The 19397-nt window shown below is 43.5% G+C and overlaps 1 protein-coding gene across 1 annotated transcript in view; it reads right to left on the reverse strand.

Moving 5' to 3' along the window:
* The window catches only part of SHLD1 (shieldin complex subunit 1), a 26815-nt gene continuing 7418 nt past the window's right edge, over positions 1-19397 (reverse strand). The window contains exon 4 of the mRNA XM_063391633.1: positions 1-533. Within this exon, the coding sequence (XP_063247703.1) occupies positions 13-533 (521 nt within the window). The 3' untranslated portion in view covers positions 1-12. The remainder of the gene's footprint in view (positions 534-19397) is intronic.

Consider the following 19397-nt stretch of genomic DNA (forward strand, 5'->3'; position numbering starts at 1 on the left):
CCAGTGTCTTGCTCACTTCTCCTGTGACCCATCAGGGCTCCGTTCCTCCCGTGTTTGTTTCAAGAGAAACTGCAGGACGTCATCTGAGAGTCCAGGTGTCCTCCTCCTGTTTTCCAACAAGACTTCTCCTTCAGCTGCCTTTGAAAAGCAAGCAGAAGGGGGGTGGTTTGGAAAGATCTTACATCCATCTCTGTTCAAGACCAACTGTGCCATTTGCAGGCAACGTGACACGTATTTTGTCCCATCCTTTTGTCCCAGCTCTGCAATCTTCTGTGACAGACACCGTGAGGCTGCCTCGTAGGCCGGGTCCTCCCTCTCTGGCTGCTTTCTGCAATACATTTTGTAGAAGGCATCCAGAGAGTCCCTGACGCTGGGATCTTCTGCACCATCACGTTCACACATCCACGAGAGCAGAGAATCATGAGGTTCAGAGGGCTCACACAGCCCTGATTTTGGGTAACAGTTCACGTTTGCTGCCTCAGAGCCTTCAGCAGAAGAGCCTGCAGGAGCTGCAGATGATGGATTGCTCCCTCCTGCAAGCAGAGGATCAATGAGACTCATTAGTCACCAGGTCATCCCTGTGGAAAAGTCTTGTTCTGCCCCCCTCCCACTGCAGTCTGGCAAACAGGCTCTTTGCACGAGCAAACCAAGTGCTGCTCTGAACACAGCTGGGCTGCCACAGGGCCCTCCTGCACAGAGCAGTGTAAGATGGGCTGATCTCGGCACCTCACAGCTGTCCCAGCCCTGACACTGCAGTCACTGGACCTGCTTGCTGGTACAGATCTCCTGGCTCCTCTCGGTTACACTTCCAAAGAAGTGGAAATCGGGATCTGCTGCTCCTGGAGCTGACAGCTGACCCACAAGGCACTCTGGTTTGCAGCTGACACAGTTCTGCATCTGTTTCAGGTTTTTCCCTCGTCCCTGGGTCTAATCCTTACTTTTCACAGTTCTCACTTTTACTCCTACAGCACAACGTGCAGTCCCGGCCTCCAGCTTTCAGGCAGATTCACAGCCCCCAAACCAACACTGTTCTGGGAACTGCATGGAGTTTCAGAATGAGGACTGCAAAGGGGGACTCTGTGCTTCCCCATGAAATCCCACTTCTGCAGCCCTGCTGCACTAAACACTCTCCCCACATCCTGATGGGATTTCTATGGATAAAATTAATGCAAAGGCCAAGGACTCGTTCTTGCCTAGCTCTTCTCCTTTTTTCTGACCCACATCTCTGGATAACAGCCAGGGCTGTGGTTTTCTCCTGCTTCAGAGCAATGCAATTTTCTCCTTCTTCTCCCCCTTCAGAGGGGGATGCTTTGCACTAATTAATACAGCACAACAGGGATCAGCAAGCTTCCAGGAGGAAGCATTTCCACAAAGAGACCTTGAGCTGGGCTCTGGTACCCAGGCAGTGCCTCTGACTGCAATCTCCTCTCAGAGCCCACTGCACCAGACCGTTTGCCAAGCACCTGACTCACCAACAAGGAAATTTTCCAGGGCTCAGCCAGAGGTTGCACGGCTGTCATCTGCAAGTTACGTAAGCAGGATGCAGGCAGAAAAGAGCTTGGTCTCTTGTGATTCTGTGAGATGTGAAGCAGAGTGCAGTCCTTCATTTTGGTAGGAGACCATGTTCAAAGGGAGTCTCAGTTTGGGGGCAGAAGGCTGTTTTCCTCTGCTGGTACACAAAGAGCCACCCTTCCCTTCCAAAGCAGAGATTCATTAACATGAAATTAGGCTGGCTGTGCAGCCACGCTGTACCTCATCTCTTTATTCCTGTCCCCACTTCCTGTCTTTGATCTTTCTTCTCAATTGCACTTCATCTTTGATTTTGCAATTTTAAATAGAACTTTCCCTCCCCTTGCAATGTGTCACTTCCATTGCAGTACAAAGAAAAGCTTGTTGGCCTTCTTTTAACAGTGAGCTATGGCATCAGAACAGCAGATCAGAGGACATATCCATTTTTCCTCAGTAACCTCCCAGCCTATGATTAGAACTGAAGCCTCATGCATCTCTGATAATCCGATCAAGTGGCACTTGGACTCAGGCTCCTGTGGCAATTGCAGCCCCCTGTGTCGTGCCGGCTTCTTGCTGCCTCCTGCTCACAGCCACATTTTGTGAGAGAGCAGCAGCTGCCTCCAGCTTCACACACCAAGCTGCATGAGTTGGGAAAAGAAAAATTCTGTTGGTTTTGTGTCATCAGGGGAGACTTTAGCAACGCTGCTTTGCCTTTCTCCTACCATCTTAGTGAGGATATTAGGGAAGATTTCTTCACAGAAAGGGTTGTCAAGCACTGGAACAGGCTGCCCAGGGAAGTGTTTGAGTCACCATCTCTGGAGGTGTTTAAACAACACAAGATGTGGCCCCTGGGGACATGGTTCAGTGGTGGACTTGGCAGTGTGAGGTTTATGGTTGCACTCAGCGATTTTAAAGGTCTTTTCCAACTTCAGACATTCTACTGCATTTTATTCCAAGGTCACTATGGCCCATAAGGCTGACATCCTTATGCTGAAGCACAACCCATCCAAGACAGACAGGGAGTGTCTCAGAGGTGTATTCTGGGGTTTGGTTAGTCAGAACATATTCCATCACTATTACTGGGAGAACAGTTTTCTTTCAGTTCCTGCTTCAGATTTATGCATCTCTATTTCCCAAAAGCAGGTCCTATCCTCTTAGCAGATTACTTCTCCAGCAAAGTCTTCTTAAGGCAGGACAGCCAACAGGGATGGATGCCTCAGCCCTGGGAGTGTTCAAAGCCAGGCTGGGTAAGGCCCTGAGCAACCTGATCCAGGTCCATGGCAGAGGGTTGGGACTACGTGGTCCTTAAGGTCCACTCCAACCCCTTTGCACTCTATGATTCTGTGACATGAAAAGCTGGATGCAGAATTCCCAGAACCAATCTACACCTCGCAAAGTGGTGCCTTTCCTCAGCTTTCCTGATGATTTTCCAATACATTCTCAAGCTGTGTGCCAAGGCTGATGTTTGAAAATACACCCAAACCTTTTCCTGCCTAGAAGTTGTGAGTTAAGGTAGAGATCCTTCCTCGATACCCTCTGAAGAGCTGGTACTGCTGTTGAAAGGTGCAAATCTCCTGAATGATTTATAAACCACAGGGAACAAGCACAGTAGCTGGATGCCTGCAGGGTCCAGAAAGAGCTTCTCAGCTGGGGCACACACAGAGCACACAAGCACACGCTGTAGGCCAAACGTGCTGCTAAAGGCAAAGACAGCATTCAACTCATCAATCCCTTTGTCTCTCCACCCCTCAGAAAAGCTGGCATTCTCTCACAACACACAGCAGTGTTGCTTCAAAGCCTAGACCTCTCTGGCCACCTCTCAGCAGCAGGAAAAATGTAGTTTTATAAATGCCTTTGTAAAATCCTTCCATGGAACTGAACAACACAACTGTCACACACCCTTGTGTTGGCTTGGCCCAACACCTTCAGGAGTCAAGGCAAAGATGAGCAAGGCTCAAAACTCTCACTCTTTGCTTGCAATAGAATTTCATCACCAGACAATCTGGCTCATTATTTTTAGCTATTTTCACTCATTTATACTACTGAGTATTAAAGGTGGGGGGGGAACACCAATAGAAAAGCCTTAAAAAACTGAAACAGTCATTATTAACATCTATTTCATTCTCACATGATGGATAACCATGAGTAAGAATGTATATTATTTCATCTGTTCCTCCACTCCATGCTAATTGAAGTTCAGCATTTGCAGCTAATTAGTAAAAGAGCTGGGCACAGATAAAAGGATGTTCTTGCGTTTATAAACCTGCTGATGAAAATTTAAAAGCTCCATCTGGTACAAGCACACAACCTTACTGCCTGAAGCCCATAACCAAACCCTGCTTTGAACCTGGGCCACTTTCAGAGAGGCAATAATGCAGCAATATTATTATTTGCACTCACAGAAAATGCAGCTGTTTGAGTTTCTGTGTGACTGTGTTCAAGCACAGTGAAGTCCTCACAGATTGCATTATTCCTCTTATCCCACCAGCCTGTCAGGATCTACCTGGGGTGACTGCAATCATCCACAAGGGAGGCTCTGTGGCTGCCATGAAGTGCTAGAACAAGTAAACACAGATGCCGTCCTTGAGAGTGGCTCTAGCCCTCACCCTGCTCTTAGAAGATCCCTTCTTGCTTCTCCATCAGACATGTCCATATGGGAAAGCTCAAGGAGAGGTGATCCCAGCTGGATCAGAGCAGAGCTCCCAAGTGAAACCAAACCTGTGCCAGCTCACGTGAGTTCAGGGATGCATCCATCTGCACAGGAGGCGAGAGCACATTCCGTGTGCAGCTGAACTCCCTACGTGTATTGAGCACTTGAGACACTTCATGCATAGAAAAGCATATTTTGGTTTCTTTTTCTTTCCACCTGGCTGCTTTCCAGTGGGAGTGCATGTATCATCATGGGAATGAAATTCCTCTCCGCTCAGGGAAGAAAGAAATTTAAGGAGAATTTGGCAGGAGCTCTCTCTACCCCAATCTCACAAAGCACTTTAGCCTTCCAGGAATCACACACCTGAGTACTCAGAAATTGCAAATCTAGACATTTGACGATCAAATTCTATTGCCCTTGCTAGCATTAAGAACATTTCCTCTGATTACACCAGTTAAAACCCCATGTGTGAACTGCTGATCACATTCCTTTACATGAGCAGAAATACATTTGCATTGCTGGATTTTTATTACTACACTTAAATTGGAATAGCACCAAAAAGACAAGCATCAAGAAAATAAGTATCAATCTGCTAAATACTGCACAAACACTTATCACACTGAGTAAATGACAGACCCTAAAGCCTTTGGTGCACAGTATTGAATCATTGTAGAGATTACAATTTCTCTGCCTTGCAGAAAACAGCTGTTGTCTTCTTGGGCAAAGGCAAAATGAAATTTCCAACGACATTATCATTCAAAAAGACTGTTATGAGCAAAGCAAAATTGTTCCTTTTGGGTATTTAAATTGTGAACTGAAAGTGAAAATAAGAACATAATAAGCCTTGCTACTTTGCTGTCTCCCTGGTGCCACACAGACCAGCTTTCTCCTGTTGTCATCTGCAGCAGGCAGAATGGGATCTGTGAGATTCTGCTTTACACATGACATAACCAGCTACAATCCTCATCCCCCAGCCCACAGGAGTGGCACACGTGGCTGTGTCTGACTGCTGAGTGCTGGCCAAGAGCTCTGCTGGTGCCTGCTGCTCTGACAGCAGACCTGGAGAAAGGCAGGGTGGGCTACAGGCAGCAAAAAGGGAAGAATTTGGGGATTGGAGCAGAAAAGGGAGACAGTGACAGAGGAATAGCACTGGATATGGCCCAGTACTGAGTCAGATTCTTTGCTTTTTTTCCTTCTTTCTGCTGCACATTTGTGGTGTGAAAAGTTGAGTGGGGGGTCTTCAATTTGCGTGGAATAAGACGTAAGCAGTTATTTTAGGGAAGCATAAAAACTCTTCCCTTTCAGTCTAACCCCCTTAGGAATCTGAAGTTCAAATAAAATAAAAAGGCTGGCAAATGGTAAAGTGCTCTTGAAATGCAGTATGAAGGCACAGTGCATTCCCCTGGACACTCTTCCAAATGTCACACTGGTATTAAACCCTGCCCTGCTCTGAGAGCTCCCATTGAAGCCTGCTGCACCGAGCGTTTAATACAGCTGGGAAACTCAGCTCAGTGAAAGCTTTCAGAGAACACACTGCTTAAACACAGGATTTAATAAACCACAGAGAAAATCAGCTACAATATGAACTACAAATTAACACTCCTGATCTGCTGAAGGCCAAGAGATAAACACCACTGCCACCTCATAGGTCTGTCTCTAAGCAACCAAGCCCCAGAGGCCAGGGCAGTAGGTATGGGCAAAAGCAGGAGCAGAACATAAACACTGCCACTTACAGCTGTGCCCCAAGAGCCTGAGGATGATGATCCATCCTCAGCCAGGCCCCAGAGCAGTGGGCTTTGCATGGAACTGTCTGTGAGCAGCTGCTGGAAGTGCAGCAGCACACGGGGACCTGTGTCACTGCAAACATCACAGATGTCTTTGAAGGGATGGGCAGAAACGTAACACTGGGGTGCCTGGGATTTTATTTTCACATGGTAACTCCTTCCCTTGGAGTTCATAATCATTCCAAAAATACAAACAGCAAATTTAAGAGTTCTTCAAACAGGTATACTTATAGTGGTTTAATTTACATGATTCTCAAGCCAGTAAGAAACCCTAAAGCATCCTATTTGTCTCAGACACTGCTTAAGACCTAAGGTTAAAGACTCTATTATTTAGGGGAAACCTTCTCTGAAACATAAATAATTTTTTTTTTAAATTTACATAGCTGAAAACATCAACTGCCAATTGAAGTCATTATCCAGCAGATGAGGGCATCAAGGGCCTTTATAAACTGCAATTATCTGCTGCTTTCCTGTTATAGACAAAGTCTTAGGAACTCACTGACTCACCGTGTCTGTGTAAAGGCATCAATTTCCCAGAGGAAACTCAGATGAAGCTTCTTGAGCTAATTGCTCAGCTGCTAATTAGGCATTAGGAGAGCACATGGAGGTGAGTGTAAGACCAGCAGTGTGCAAGCTCACGAGCACAGACTGCTGTGCTGGAGCATCTTCTCCTTACCCACAGCCAAACATGCCAATGGGCTCCAAGCTCTGAAAGACACAACCCAACACAAGCAGCCCCTGGCCAAGCCTCTGCCTTCTCTGGTGGTGAAAATCAGAATGTCAAATCCCTTACCACCTCAGCACTGCTCTGCCCACAGGGAAGACTCACCATTTGACTCAGATTTGACTCCTGTCTTCCTGTGAGCAGGAGGATTTTTTAGTAAAATGAGGGGGTTTTCCTTCTTTTAATCTGTGATGTACGGTTTGTTGGGTTTTTTTTTAATACATGGAAGGCTCTACTTTAGCCCCAGATCATATCTGTCTTTAAGCTCATCCTGTTTCAGAATTAAAGTCTGGTGCTTCAAACAGGTGAGAAACAATCTTGCCTATCTGATTTTCACTGATTGAAAAGATTTTGAGATTGGTAAAAATTTTATGGAGGAAATCTGTGTTCTATGGTGCCTGAAGAAGTTTTCTCACTTTAATTACATTATACAAATTAAGCAAATGATTGTTATTTCCGTTTATATTTTCTTCCAGCCTAGAAATTGTCACTTCCAGTCTTGTCTATTCTCATTTTTTCCCCAGCTGATTCTGTAAAGTTAGTTCTTTCTGACCCAAGAAGCATTTCCTAAGAAACCCTATTTTACTAAGAGGGATGAAACTCCAGAATTCAACAAAGGATTTGCTGTGCCCACCTCTTCAGCTAAGAGAAAGACCCTTGGGAACCTGAGTCATCCAAGGATACCTCTCCTGGAGAGGAACAGGGTCTGAAGACAACGTTCTTCATGGTCCTAAGGTGAAAGACAAGCAGGGAGAAATCCTTCCTGGTTTTGGCAAGGCTCACAAAGGAAAGATACTGAACTTTCAGACATTTTGCTGATGTGGTCATTTAGAACTGATGAGGTTTTGAGCTGAAATTAAAAGTGGACTTGAAAATCTATCTGGATGAGAATTAGTGATCACAGGCCAGGCTAGCAAAAAAAAATATTCTGAGAGAGTCATTAAATCCCATTTTTCAGGGCTTTAACAAACCCTTTTATAGAGGTAAGAATGGGGCCCAACAGGCAGTACACTGAATGCTGTAAATACCATTTTGAGGATGGGGCTGACATAAAAAAGAGGAAAACTGCCACTTATTCTGAAATAATCAGTAATGGCCACTGGCAATGACAGGAAACAGCCCTAGATTACAAGTATTATTGAGGAAGTAGCACTCCACTTGCAATTATTGAAAGTAAAACCCAAAGCAATATCCTTTCTTTCTGTACTAAATATTTTGTCTCTCATTCAGTTACACATTTGCAGCAACCAAGAAGACCAATAATCTGCAGCTAATGCCTTTGGCAAGAATAAGCAGACAGCTCTCACTGGAGATAAACTGCTCAAGCCCCAACATCAGTTTACAAACATTCTACCTTCTGCATCTCCTTGGAGAGTGATGTTTATGACATTTGCCTGGAAAAACAGGAAATTATGCTACTCATACAGCTAAAATACAAGGGGAAGAGCCTGCCGTGACAGTGCTTTTTTAATAATAAAAACAGACTAGAAGACTGACATATTATATAAAATTTAACAAAATATTTGCTTTATTTACAGACTGTTTGAACTTGGAAAAGGAGATGGGACGAGAAGTTGTTCAGTGTACTCTGCATTCCCTTGTCATTACAGCACTTGAAAGTCCCACTCATTAATCTTAACACCCACAAACACACAGAGAGGTAACACTGAAGAGATCACAGGCATTTCAGCCCTGCACAAATTGTACAAATTTACAGGTAGATTCAGATCTCAGATTGGTGCACTGATTTTCAAGAGTGCTGAATACACAGATGCTCTTTCCAAACTTAAAAGAAGACATAGAGATTTTAGCTCTGTGGAAAACAATGCCATCTAAGCTTTAACTTTACTAATCCTTCAGGAGAAGATCACTGCAAGTGCTACAGCAGAAGAACAAGAGGGTACATTGTGGCTATCAGATTTTAAGATCCTGATCTTTCATTTTTGTCTAAGACCAGAAGCATGAGTGTGGGAATACTGCAAGAAATGCTTAGAGATGGACTGACTCCCTCTGGATGCGAGTGAAACAGCTGAATGTGTGCAGTCTGTACCTCTTCAGATCAAAGGTGTTTGCCTCCAGTCAGGACTCATCTTTCACAAAGGACAACGGAGGAACATTTGCAGAGATGGTTTCCTGAATTTACCTGCAGTAAGATGCCTTTGAAACCGTGCTTCTTTTGTCTGTGCCACACTCCTGGAAACATGCACGTCAGACAAACACAGAAAGGCCAGCTCTCCTTTTAGAAGCAGGAATAGAAGAATAAAAACAACACAGAAATAATCTCAAAAGGCACAGGCAAATAGCAGGTACAAAGGTAAAGAAAACTACTGATATCCTGGTGGAAATCTGCAGGCAGAATGAGGCATTTTCCCAGTCTCCCTGTAGGCCTGATGTGGCTGTGAGCACTGAAGAGGCTGTGCAGAGATGTGCCAGCCTGCAGTGCCTTGGCACAGAAAAGAGCAGAGCCACATCCTCTGCAGCCTCCCAGGGGGCTGGGAGGTCACACAGCCTGGGGCTTGCTTCTTCTGCATTGCCAGCAGGAGCCTGTGCACCAGACATTGATTAAAAATGAAAAAACAGACTCAAAAATAAGAATGGAAGCAAGATACCAATCTCTACCCATCAGCTTTCCACAGGCTAATAAATGAAATAGCCTGACACTGAAAAAAATCAGTGTCAGATACATCAAACAGCCATCAAGGAAATTTTAAGAGACAGAAAACACAAACTGCACAGGCTACAATGAAAAGCAAACAGGATATACAAGTTTAATAACTTGGGAGACATTTTCTCATCACTAGTCTGTGACATTGTGGCTTGCTACTTTAAAGGTATATATTGAATAAATATTTGAGCCATCTAGTTTTGCTGCAGTATTGCCAAAAATCAGGTAATGAACAGAAATTGGACTAGAGCAATAGGCACATTCATAGACCACTCACAAATGCTGGAGGCTTGAGAACCACAAGGGCTTTTGCTTAATTATCTACACACTGTTTTGGGAATCACAGAAAATCTCTTCCATCGGAACTAGCTTGAGAGAAAATTGGGCTTTGAACAGAATTGTTTTGCCATTTAACGAGCCAGCTTTCTGCAGGAATTGCTCTGTGGCTAATAACCCAAGCACTGAAAACTGAAACTGGAAATGGTTATGACCTAAGAAGGGTATCAGGAGTGAATCCTCAGGGCTGCACTCGCCTCCCCAACTTTTTCTAGGTGGTGCCATGGCTGTGATACTCTGAAAGGACTGAGGAAACCTGAAGTACAGAGCAGAAGGGAGAAGGTCCTGGACAAGGAGTATGATTTTAGAAGCTATAAAGAAGAAAAAACACTGAGCAAGCAAGTCTCCATCCCCATCCTCTCACTTTGTCTTCTCAGTCAGTCATGAGGAAGGTTTGGCAATGCAGGCATTTCCCAGCTTGGCCCTCAAAGGGCAAACAGCAAAAGGCTTCAGTCACTCCAGACCTGTTCACACTCTTTTACCTGGCTCTACACAGCCTTTTAGTCCTGCTCTTAATGAAAACTTCTTAGCCATGAGCAGATCTGGGTGCACCCAAACCTCTCAGTTCTGCCCCAAATCAAACATTTCACCCCAATTAATTTCGGATACAGCTCTGGGTAAACTATGAAGGCAAGTGAGAGCCAAAATCCTGTTTACAAAGCAAACTAAATAAAACAAAACTTACACTGCCCATCCCATGTTATTATCACACAGCACCAGGATGCCTCTCTTAGGAGGCTGCACACACTTCATCAGGAAAGAGCCTGGTGCTGTGTGAAGCACTTGCTTAGAGTTTTTTTGCAGCTCCTCCAGCTACTGATGAACTGTGGTTAGTGACAGTTACTGCAACCGAACATTTGTGAGCAGAAAAATTAATTAATTCCTGCAAAATAAGGTGAATAAAAGGATAGATAAACCAGAGTGAGTTAGGGCAACTCCACTGTTCCTTTATTAAGTGAAACATTTTTCACCCACCTTACACCCTAAGATTGCCTAACTGAAAATATCTACCTCATTCAAAAATAATCACACAGGTAGCAAGGCAGGGAAAGAAAGAAAACTTTTAAAAACTTAACCCATCTGATATTTGCAATTATAAATATTTTGATCATTTACAAACAGTACAGAACCACTCCACAACTATTTTTCAAGGTGATGTGGGAGTCTTTGTATGACTTTCACAGAGCAGGGAGATGAATAATGCTTGTGTTTGTTTAGAGTTTGTTCTCTGATTAGGAGCTAGAGAGACTGCAGAAGCAGATAAGAGGAAACACCAGCAAGTTCAGAATTTGCAGCTGATTGATCAGACTCCTAAAATTGCACAGCTCTTTCGCTTTTTTAAATGTGAAACAACCAATGTAACTGGGGCATTTAGCAATTCCCATTGCTCTTCTATCATCTGTATGAGAACACAGGTGCAACCACATTCAAAAATGTCAGTGAATTAATGATACAGATTAGCACTCCTGGGAAACATTAATACAAACAGAATTAATAGTGGTAACCATACTAATATGGCCATTCACCTATTCAAAGGAAAAAGCAAATATTTAACATGATGAATACCTGAAAATCTGCATTTTTTTTCAATTATAAAATTGCATAATGATAAAATTTAATGATAATACTGTGTGGTTTGTGTAGGTCCTTTACAGTGAGGGCAGAATCCATTTTTCAAATAAAAAGGAAAGTTTACCACTGGACAATTCCTACATCCAAGCTGGAGATGCTCCTGACAGCTGTGCTCCAGTACAAGCTCAAGTCTCCTGGTTCTTATTTGTCACTGGCTAGTGGGTGAGATTTGACAGCCCACATAACTCAGCAGATCACACCTTGGGGTAATTTTCTTTTAACTTTTTTAAATCCCAAGAAGTTTGTGATCAGCTCAAGAATTTTGTTGTAAAAGGCCTAAAGAGTAGGCAATTCAAAGAGGCTGGATTCCGTGATTGCAGCCAATACATCTGTTTTATTTCTAAATAAATTCTGGAATTCTGGAAGAAAGGCTTCAGTGAACCTTTTCAGCTCAGTTTGATCTGAAAAGTTTCAGGATTTGTCTTCCAAGGCTACTTAACAGGGTTTTTTTAGATCACATGTGGGCAATGTGAGGATGCAAGTAATTAATTTGTGTTCCACTGCCTTGACAACCTGCTACTTTAATCTCTTTCATTTCCTCACAAGCCATCTGAAAGCCTCAGCACCTTTGCAAGAGGACACTTCTGCACAGAATATAAACACCTGAGCCTCTTAAAGAAGCTGCAGCTGCACATACAAGAGTGTACCAGAAAATGCTCATATTTAAAAGTGACTTGGACTTGAACATTATTCAATTACAAAAAAGGTGTCTATGTGCATTTCCCATTAATTAAACCAAGTCAGGAACAGCTGTCAGAAAATTAAACTGATATTCAGGAGATCCCTCAGCTTTGAGGTTTTAAAATCTCTATGTTTATAGCACAGGAGTTTTTTATTGCCTCCACTCTACAAACAAATCCCACTTCTACATTCTTCCACTTTCCCTTGGCCACATCCACTGCTCAAGTTTAGTCGTGACTCTTAAGACAATGGAAAAGACATCTGATGCTTCCTTGAGCTAGAAAAATGTTTAATGCATTAAGGGCACACACACAAAAAATATAAATTGTGCCCTTGAGTAAGCAATTGAATCAGGATAAAATACAAGTTCACTGAGAATTAGAATAAACCAAATCTATCTGCCTGCCTGCACAGAGGCTTAGTGCCCTCTCTGCAGCTGCTGTCACTCTTTCTTTAGAACAAAAATATTAGAGGCCAGCCTGCTGGAGCACAGCCTTGACACAGTTCAGAGATTAAGGTATTCACACAGAGGTGGAGACAAAAGGTGTATTTTAGTGACATGGCACTTGTGATGGAACGCCAAAATCTAAGCCACAAGCAGAGCACAAAGAGCAAAGTGAAGCCATCCTACAGAAGGCATGCAAAGTTAATCGTGGGGTGTGCTCTTGTCACTTCTTTTTTAAGAGTCTACCATCACTACCATGTACTACAGGGTTTAAAAGACCTTGGGGACTTTTTTAGAGCTTTTTTTTCCCAACCTTTGGCTCAACAATTCACGCTCCTGCCAAGCCATGAGGAAAAGAAGGCAGGGGAGAAGTTGTTCAAATACACTCATGGTCACCAAAACAGACATTACAGGTTTCTTATGATTGTACAAAGAGCCTTAAGCTTTTTAAATGTAATTTACATGAGAGGAGACAAAAGGATTTTGAACTCTTTAGCAAAAACCATCCCAAGGAAAAAAAGTGACTGAAAAGAAATTACATCCTGGCTACAAGTAAATTATATTACAGACAGCTAGCTGTCCAACAGGAACACTTTGGACTGTGATACACATCAAAATAAATCTAATTACCCCTAAAAATCAGAGAATCTGTAGGTTTACCTAAAAACCAGGAAATGAGCTTTTAATTGTTTTCACCGCAGACACAAACAAAAGACACTGATTAACTTACTGGGCTCAAGAGAGGTAATTATTTGCAGCAGATGCATCTGTAAGAGCAATTCTGTGACAGCTCCAGATTTAATCTGTCTTTGTTTTATGAAGGCCATCTGCACAAATTACTTTTTCCCTCAGATCTTAGGTTTTGAGGAGAACTCTGCTCAGACAGGACACAAAAGCCAATTATAGCCCAGTATCAGGCTGATGCTGATTCCAGAGACACACGCTACAGACTAAGCCTAATGAAAAGCCCCTAGCTGAGAACAGAATTTAATTTCCTTTAAAAAAAAAACCACCCAAACACTCACCAGTTTTGTAACAGTATTAAAAAAACTATGAAAAAAGATGAACAGATTACTGAGCACATATGAAAGGGAGAATATTTGAAAAGTTTCTTGCCAGGAAACAAGCTAAGAAGTATTTTAATAAAATACTCTCTTACAGCTAATGTGCTGTTTCATTCTGCAATATTACCCCAAGAGCAGAACACCTAGGCAGCAATAACCTGAAATACTCTAAATCCACAGACTTGAAAAAGCGTTTAGCAAGAGATGCCAACATCTCCACATTAACTCTCCCAATGCCATTTCCCAGAGCGCTGCTGACTGGAGCAAGGCTTCAACTCTTGTCCAAGCATCCATCCCCACACCCCTGCTCATCTGCAGTGCATTCATGGAGCTCTGCAGAGACAGAGAAAGTGCCTTAGGTTTTATTTATTTGTTCCAATTAACCCTCTGAATGAACTATACCCTCCACATCAGTAGGATTTCAGGAGCTATCCAGAGAGTAAGAAGCCATCCAAGTTGCAGCTCCTTTGGATGCTCTCCCCAAGAGAGCTCCTTGTACCAAGGTATAGCTCAGGTGCAACAGGTGGTTTAGTGCCCTGCCTTTGTCTTCATTTTTTGCCTTTAAGCAGGACTTAATGAGCACCAAAGCACATTTTGGACAGGGACATGCTTTAAAGACTGCACTGAGCTTTAGGGAATACTCTCATGAATGTTAATGAGACCAGAGATGTCCTCACAAACACTCACAGGGGGAGAACAAGGATGTTTTTGGGCAAAGAGTTACAGAAAAAGACAAAGCTAAGAGTTAAATCAGCACAGTCACCTCTGTCGCTTCATTTGTCATTACAGTCAGGGATACTGCGGTGTCCTGAAGAAAAGTAAAATCCACAGGAACCCACTGGTCCCAGAAATCACTGTTTTCAAACTGGCAATCAACAGTGTTTTGCAAAAGGAAAACCCCAGACATGTTACCAGATGTGACAGCTTCCCAAACAGCAGCGAAGCCTGATTGTTTTCTCATGCAATAATCAAGTGAGGGAAGCAGATTGCAGCAGCAAGCTAATAAGTGAGAAAAGCCACTGAGGGCTGTTTGAGAGGTGAGGAGAAAGGGAGGGTCCAGCCATTGCCTGGCAGGGCTTCACAAAGCTTGGAAGGTTCCAGTAAATACCTTCACTGCGGCTGCTAAACCAAAGAAAGCCTCCTGTCTTCCCTCAAATTTGACCACCCCACTGTTTTGGGATCACTCTTGCCTTAACACCTGCCTCAAGATCCCACAGGAACTGGGATGAGCCACAGGATCTTGTGGCACATAGAACTGTAGTATTTCTAAGGAGGCCAAATTTGGCTCTAGCTCCAACAGTACAGCCATGAAATGATGTGTTTGGTTCCATGGCTTTGCTGCAAGAGCATTTAGCTCAGTTTGATCCCTACACATTCATTTAGTACTGCTTTGGAAAGGCAAATTCTGGTTGTAGTCAATAGGTGAGAGACTCCTGCCAGATCCTCTCAGAAGGATTCCCTTCTAAAATCATATTAAGAAGTGGTTAAAGTGGTTTGTTTGTTTACTTGACAGGAGGATGATGCTTTCATTCTGTGTATCACATCCAACTATCAAGATCATTTTTGTTTTAATCTTCTGCAAAAGAATGATTCTTCAAAAAAAAAAATTCCAGCTAGAGTTACATCAGAAATAAATCCCTGTCTCCATTAACTATCAGCAGGTTGTTGAAAGGTAACAGCAATAGGTGATTTCTTAACAATGTATTTCCCTTTATATTCCAAGATAGCAGGGCTTAAGAATCCTAGTATTTCCCTCCATTCATTCCAACCCAGGCATGAAAGCCACTGGCACACACTCAGTGTCTCGGGCACTGGAGCTAACTGCACTTCTGAAATGCTGCCACAGGCTCTGCACAGGATTCACACACACAAATGCTATTGGCCAAGTGCCTCATACAAAATAATAATTAGCAGCTGTAACAAACATCCTACCACAAAGCACTGGTGAAGCATGAAACAGATCTTCTCACATTATTTTATTTTGCAACTCCTGATGCCTTCATTACATTTTAATTAAGACTGCATCAGGAGAAAAATTAACCTAGAAATAACCTCATTAGACATCCAGGGAAGCAGCAGTGTTAAATTCAGCTGAGATTGCAGATTGTAGCTCTATAAATCAGGTTCTGCTTCAATTCAGCACTTCAGCAGAATGTTCATCCTTTCAAGAAATTGCAACTGAATGGTAAGATACCATGAAACAGATCCCACTTGTGTTCCACCATGACCAGAAGTGGAGATGAGAGATTTCTTTGCAATCTTAACAGACAATAACTGCTTAAATAACTGCACTCAAAATAAGTTTGTATTATGAATAGTACTTGGGCTAGGCATTGGATCAGCATATGAAGGATGAGCACTCCTTAGGTGTGTACAAGTCGCTGTACTTCTGGTTTATCTCTCAGTGGGTAATTCATTAATAAAGTAAAGTGCCACTGTAAAATTTACACATACACAAATACAACCTACACTGTGGACCCCAAAAAAGTCTGTCCCCTCCTTCAACTCTGCCCTGCCTGCTTCTCCAGTCCAACAACCCCCTCCTGCTCCTGGGCATCTTATCTAAGGATTTATTTTCAAGTAACAGTGCTTAAGAGGTACAGTCTAGTGAAGGCAAGAGATGTACCTGCGACAGCATTGGCAACAGCTTTGCCACTTGCAGGATGGGAATGCTCTTTTCAAAAGGGGAAAGGAAGGAGGTGCCAGGCAGGATTGGATCAGTTTCTAGCCTGGTATGTCCCTCCAGCTGTGGTCTGCTCTAGGTGGCAGGGTCGTGCTGGGGACACGTGGGTGTGACCTGCCACAGGGAATTAGCCAGTGGTTGATGGAGATGGGACTCCACTGCTGGCATGCAACAAGCCAGTTTAATGATCCAGAGCTCAGGTTATACACTCTCACAGCTTCAGGTAAAACTTCCCACTGCCCAGCAGTAATCACATTATCAATGTTTCTTAGAAATATTGTTTAACAGCCTTACAGGTGCAGTTATACATGACTTCTCCAAAACAAAGTACCACATCCCTTTTCGCTTCCTCCCTCACATTTCTACTTTATGTTCCCGTGGTTTCTGGCCTACCAGGGCCAGGATGTGCACATCCATTGTCTCCACAGTATTCCCTGTTCCGCTGCCCAGCTGCTCCCCCATAGCCTTGAAAAACCATCAGATGTATTCATATTCAGCAACATTTGTATCAGGCAGAATTACTGACTGAGCTTGCTCTTATTACCCAAATCAGTGCACAGTCCCCTTTCTTTCACTGCTAAGCTCCTTGCCTCAATCATTTCCTGTTGCACTGAGTTTTATCATCTAATTACCTGCTGTGTAAGAAGTGACTGATTTTGATTCTACTGCCTTTCCTTTTCATCCAACAGACACAGAATCAACATTCAGATTCCTCTCGAGATCATTACTGGCTTAAATTTAATTTTAAAAATAGAAAAAAGAAAAGGTTTGCATCATTTCTTGAGACAGAAATACACATATAAAAACAGACCTATGAGAGTACCAAAGCCTCCATTCATCTAGAAGGCATTAGAGTATACTTTTCTGTTCTCCCATGCTTAGTCTTTCAGGTTCTTTTTGTCTCCTATTTTCAGATTAAGAGACCAAAAAACCCCAACAAACAAACCAACTAAAAAAAACAACAGCAACAACAAAAAAACCACACAAAAACCCCCCAAATTTTTCCTGCCTGTACAAAGCTGGGACCTCCTTTAGCACTAACTTACATCGCTTTATTACTTTGAGCTGTATAAAACAGTCTGTAGGCAATTATGGATGGCAGGAATGCAAAGGCTTTACCTTCCTCACAAACCCAAGTAAGTTTTGGAGTAAGACAACCTCTCTGACACAGGCAGTGCTATATTTACAAAACACAGAGAACTTGCCAGACTCAAGCCCTCAGCTGCTTCCACCTCTGCCCAGAGAGAACACAAACAGAGCATAGCCAGAAGTCCCTCGGCAGGCTGAAAAGAACAGCAAGCAGCACACAGTTCTAAATATTGTCATTTGCTTGCCAGTGCTTATTGCAGCAATAAATAACCAGCTGCCTGCTACTCTTCACAGAGAAACCCTTGGCATGGAGGCTTGCTGGAAAGGCAGCAGCACTGCCCATCCTGAGAGCATCCCATCTGTCTGGGAGGAGACTTCACAGGCACACAGATGTGCAGGCCCAGCTACTGTGGAATCTACAGCACAAAAAAACAGAGGGCAGGGGGGTGGGGGGCTGTTCAACTCATGAAATGAAGGAAAAAACCAGATGCAGGAGGGCTTCAGGACAAACCTTAACGTACTGCAACCCACACTGATGCTGAATCACTGGCCTGTGTTGTTTTGTTTAAAAAAAAATATTGTGGATGATGATGCGTGCTGTATTTTATACTTGCAGTCTGCTACTAAGGGGCTATGACTCACTATTTTCTATGCTGCAGCCTCATCAGTTGCACACCAGTGAGCTCAGTGAAGAAAAACAGAGAAAGACAGAAGAAAAATGAGGCCTGAATTAAGACAGATCAAATTTAAATTCAGTGCCAGATGCCCCACAGGTAAGTGGTGATAGGAGTCTGAGCTGTGAGGCTTCAGGAACACTTCCCTGGGCTCAATCCACATGGTGTGCTACAAGATGTTACAGAGGGGAAGCCAGGAAACACTGAGAGCAGCACGTGCATGTAAAGGCAGGGACCAAATCACTGCACACAAATCCAGGGAAAACTCCACAAAGACCCCCACAACCCTGGAATTAATCCAAGTCACGTTGCAGCAGAGAGAAAGGCCCTGCATCCTTTCACAGCTGCAAGTCTGGCCTCTACACCAAGCAGCATCCTGGGAGCGCAGCTTCTCCTTCAAACAGCACCAGTATCACTTTTTTGTTCTCCTCTCTGCCACTAGGCACAGAGGATTCCCTGAAAATGTGTTCTTCTGTTGCCAGTTCACAGCAGCTCATAAAGAAGCTTCAAATTCAGGGAATAAATTCAGAAGCAATAAGGGACCACAGCAATCAGGGCAGATGTATCTTGTTTTCTGTTGCTGCATTTCAACAACTGCCAGTGCAGGGCCTTTTGGGTCCCATAAACTCCAGGTGATTGTTCTACCACACAGTCACAGGCTACATCCGAAAAAAAACATTTGAATGACTGAGAGCTAAATGTAAGGAAAGCTTCACAGTGAAAACAAAAGTCAGGTCATGCATATTTGATCACTGGTACCCAAAATTAGGGTCCCTCAAGGTGTTTTGTGTATCAGGACAGCTGATTCTGATAAATTACAAGACAAAACCACTACATTAAGAATCAGACCTGGAAAAAAAAGTAGAAATCTTACTAATAGTGTTAAGAAAAAAAAGAGGTTTCAAAGAGACTTGAGGAGTGACACTTCTTATTTATGTGTTGTGTATAAGCAGAACACCAAATTCCCCCCTAAACCACAAACACCACTCACAACTGGACTGGAGATGAGATGTCCCACAGCATCTGAACAAACGTGTGAAGCTCAGAGTTTACTGGAAGCTCTGTACCATCATTTCCCTGGGCTCTCTGCCTTGAGTACAGCTGCATTTCAGGCCAAGGCAACCGCACTTCCTTTCCCCAAGCACTGATGTTCATGTGGGTGACCCCACAGCACTGTGTACCACAGAAATACCCCAGAGGGCTGGCACGGGCTGGCCTCAACACAGCATTCCAGGCCAACCCGCCCTTTTCTTCTGCCCTAGCCTGACAAATTGCTATTTTTAAGGCACTTTCACAGATCTTTACCACCCACACCTAAGAGCTAGAGCTGAGACATCGAGGCAGGCTCTGCAGACAGCACGGAAGGGCAATGCTGGTTTTACAGAACGAGGTTGTCACAGGCTTTCCACGTTTTGCCACTTGCTGGCTGCTCAGCACAGACACCCAATGACTTTGGGTCAT

This window comes from Prinia subflava, chromosome 2 (genome assembly GCF_021018805.1).
Source record: "Prinia subflava isolate CZ2003 ecotype Zambia chromosome 2, Cam_Psub_1.2, whole genome shotgun sequence".
Taxonomy (NCBI): Eukaryota; Metazoa; Chordata; class Aves; order Passeriformes; family Cisticolidae; genus Prinia; species Prinia subflava.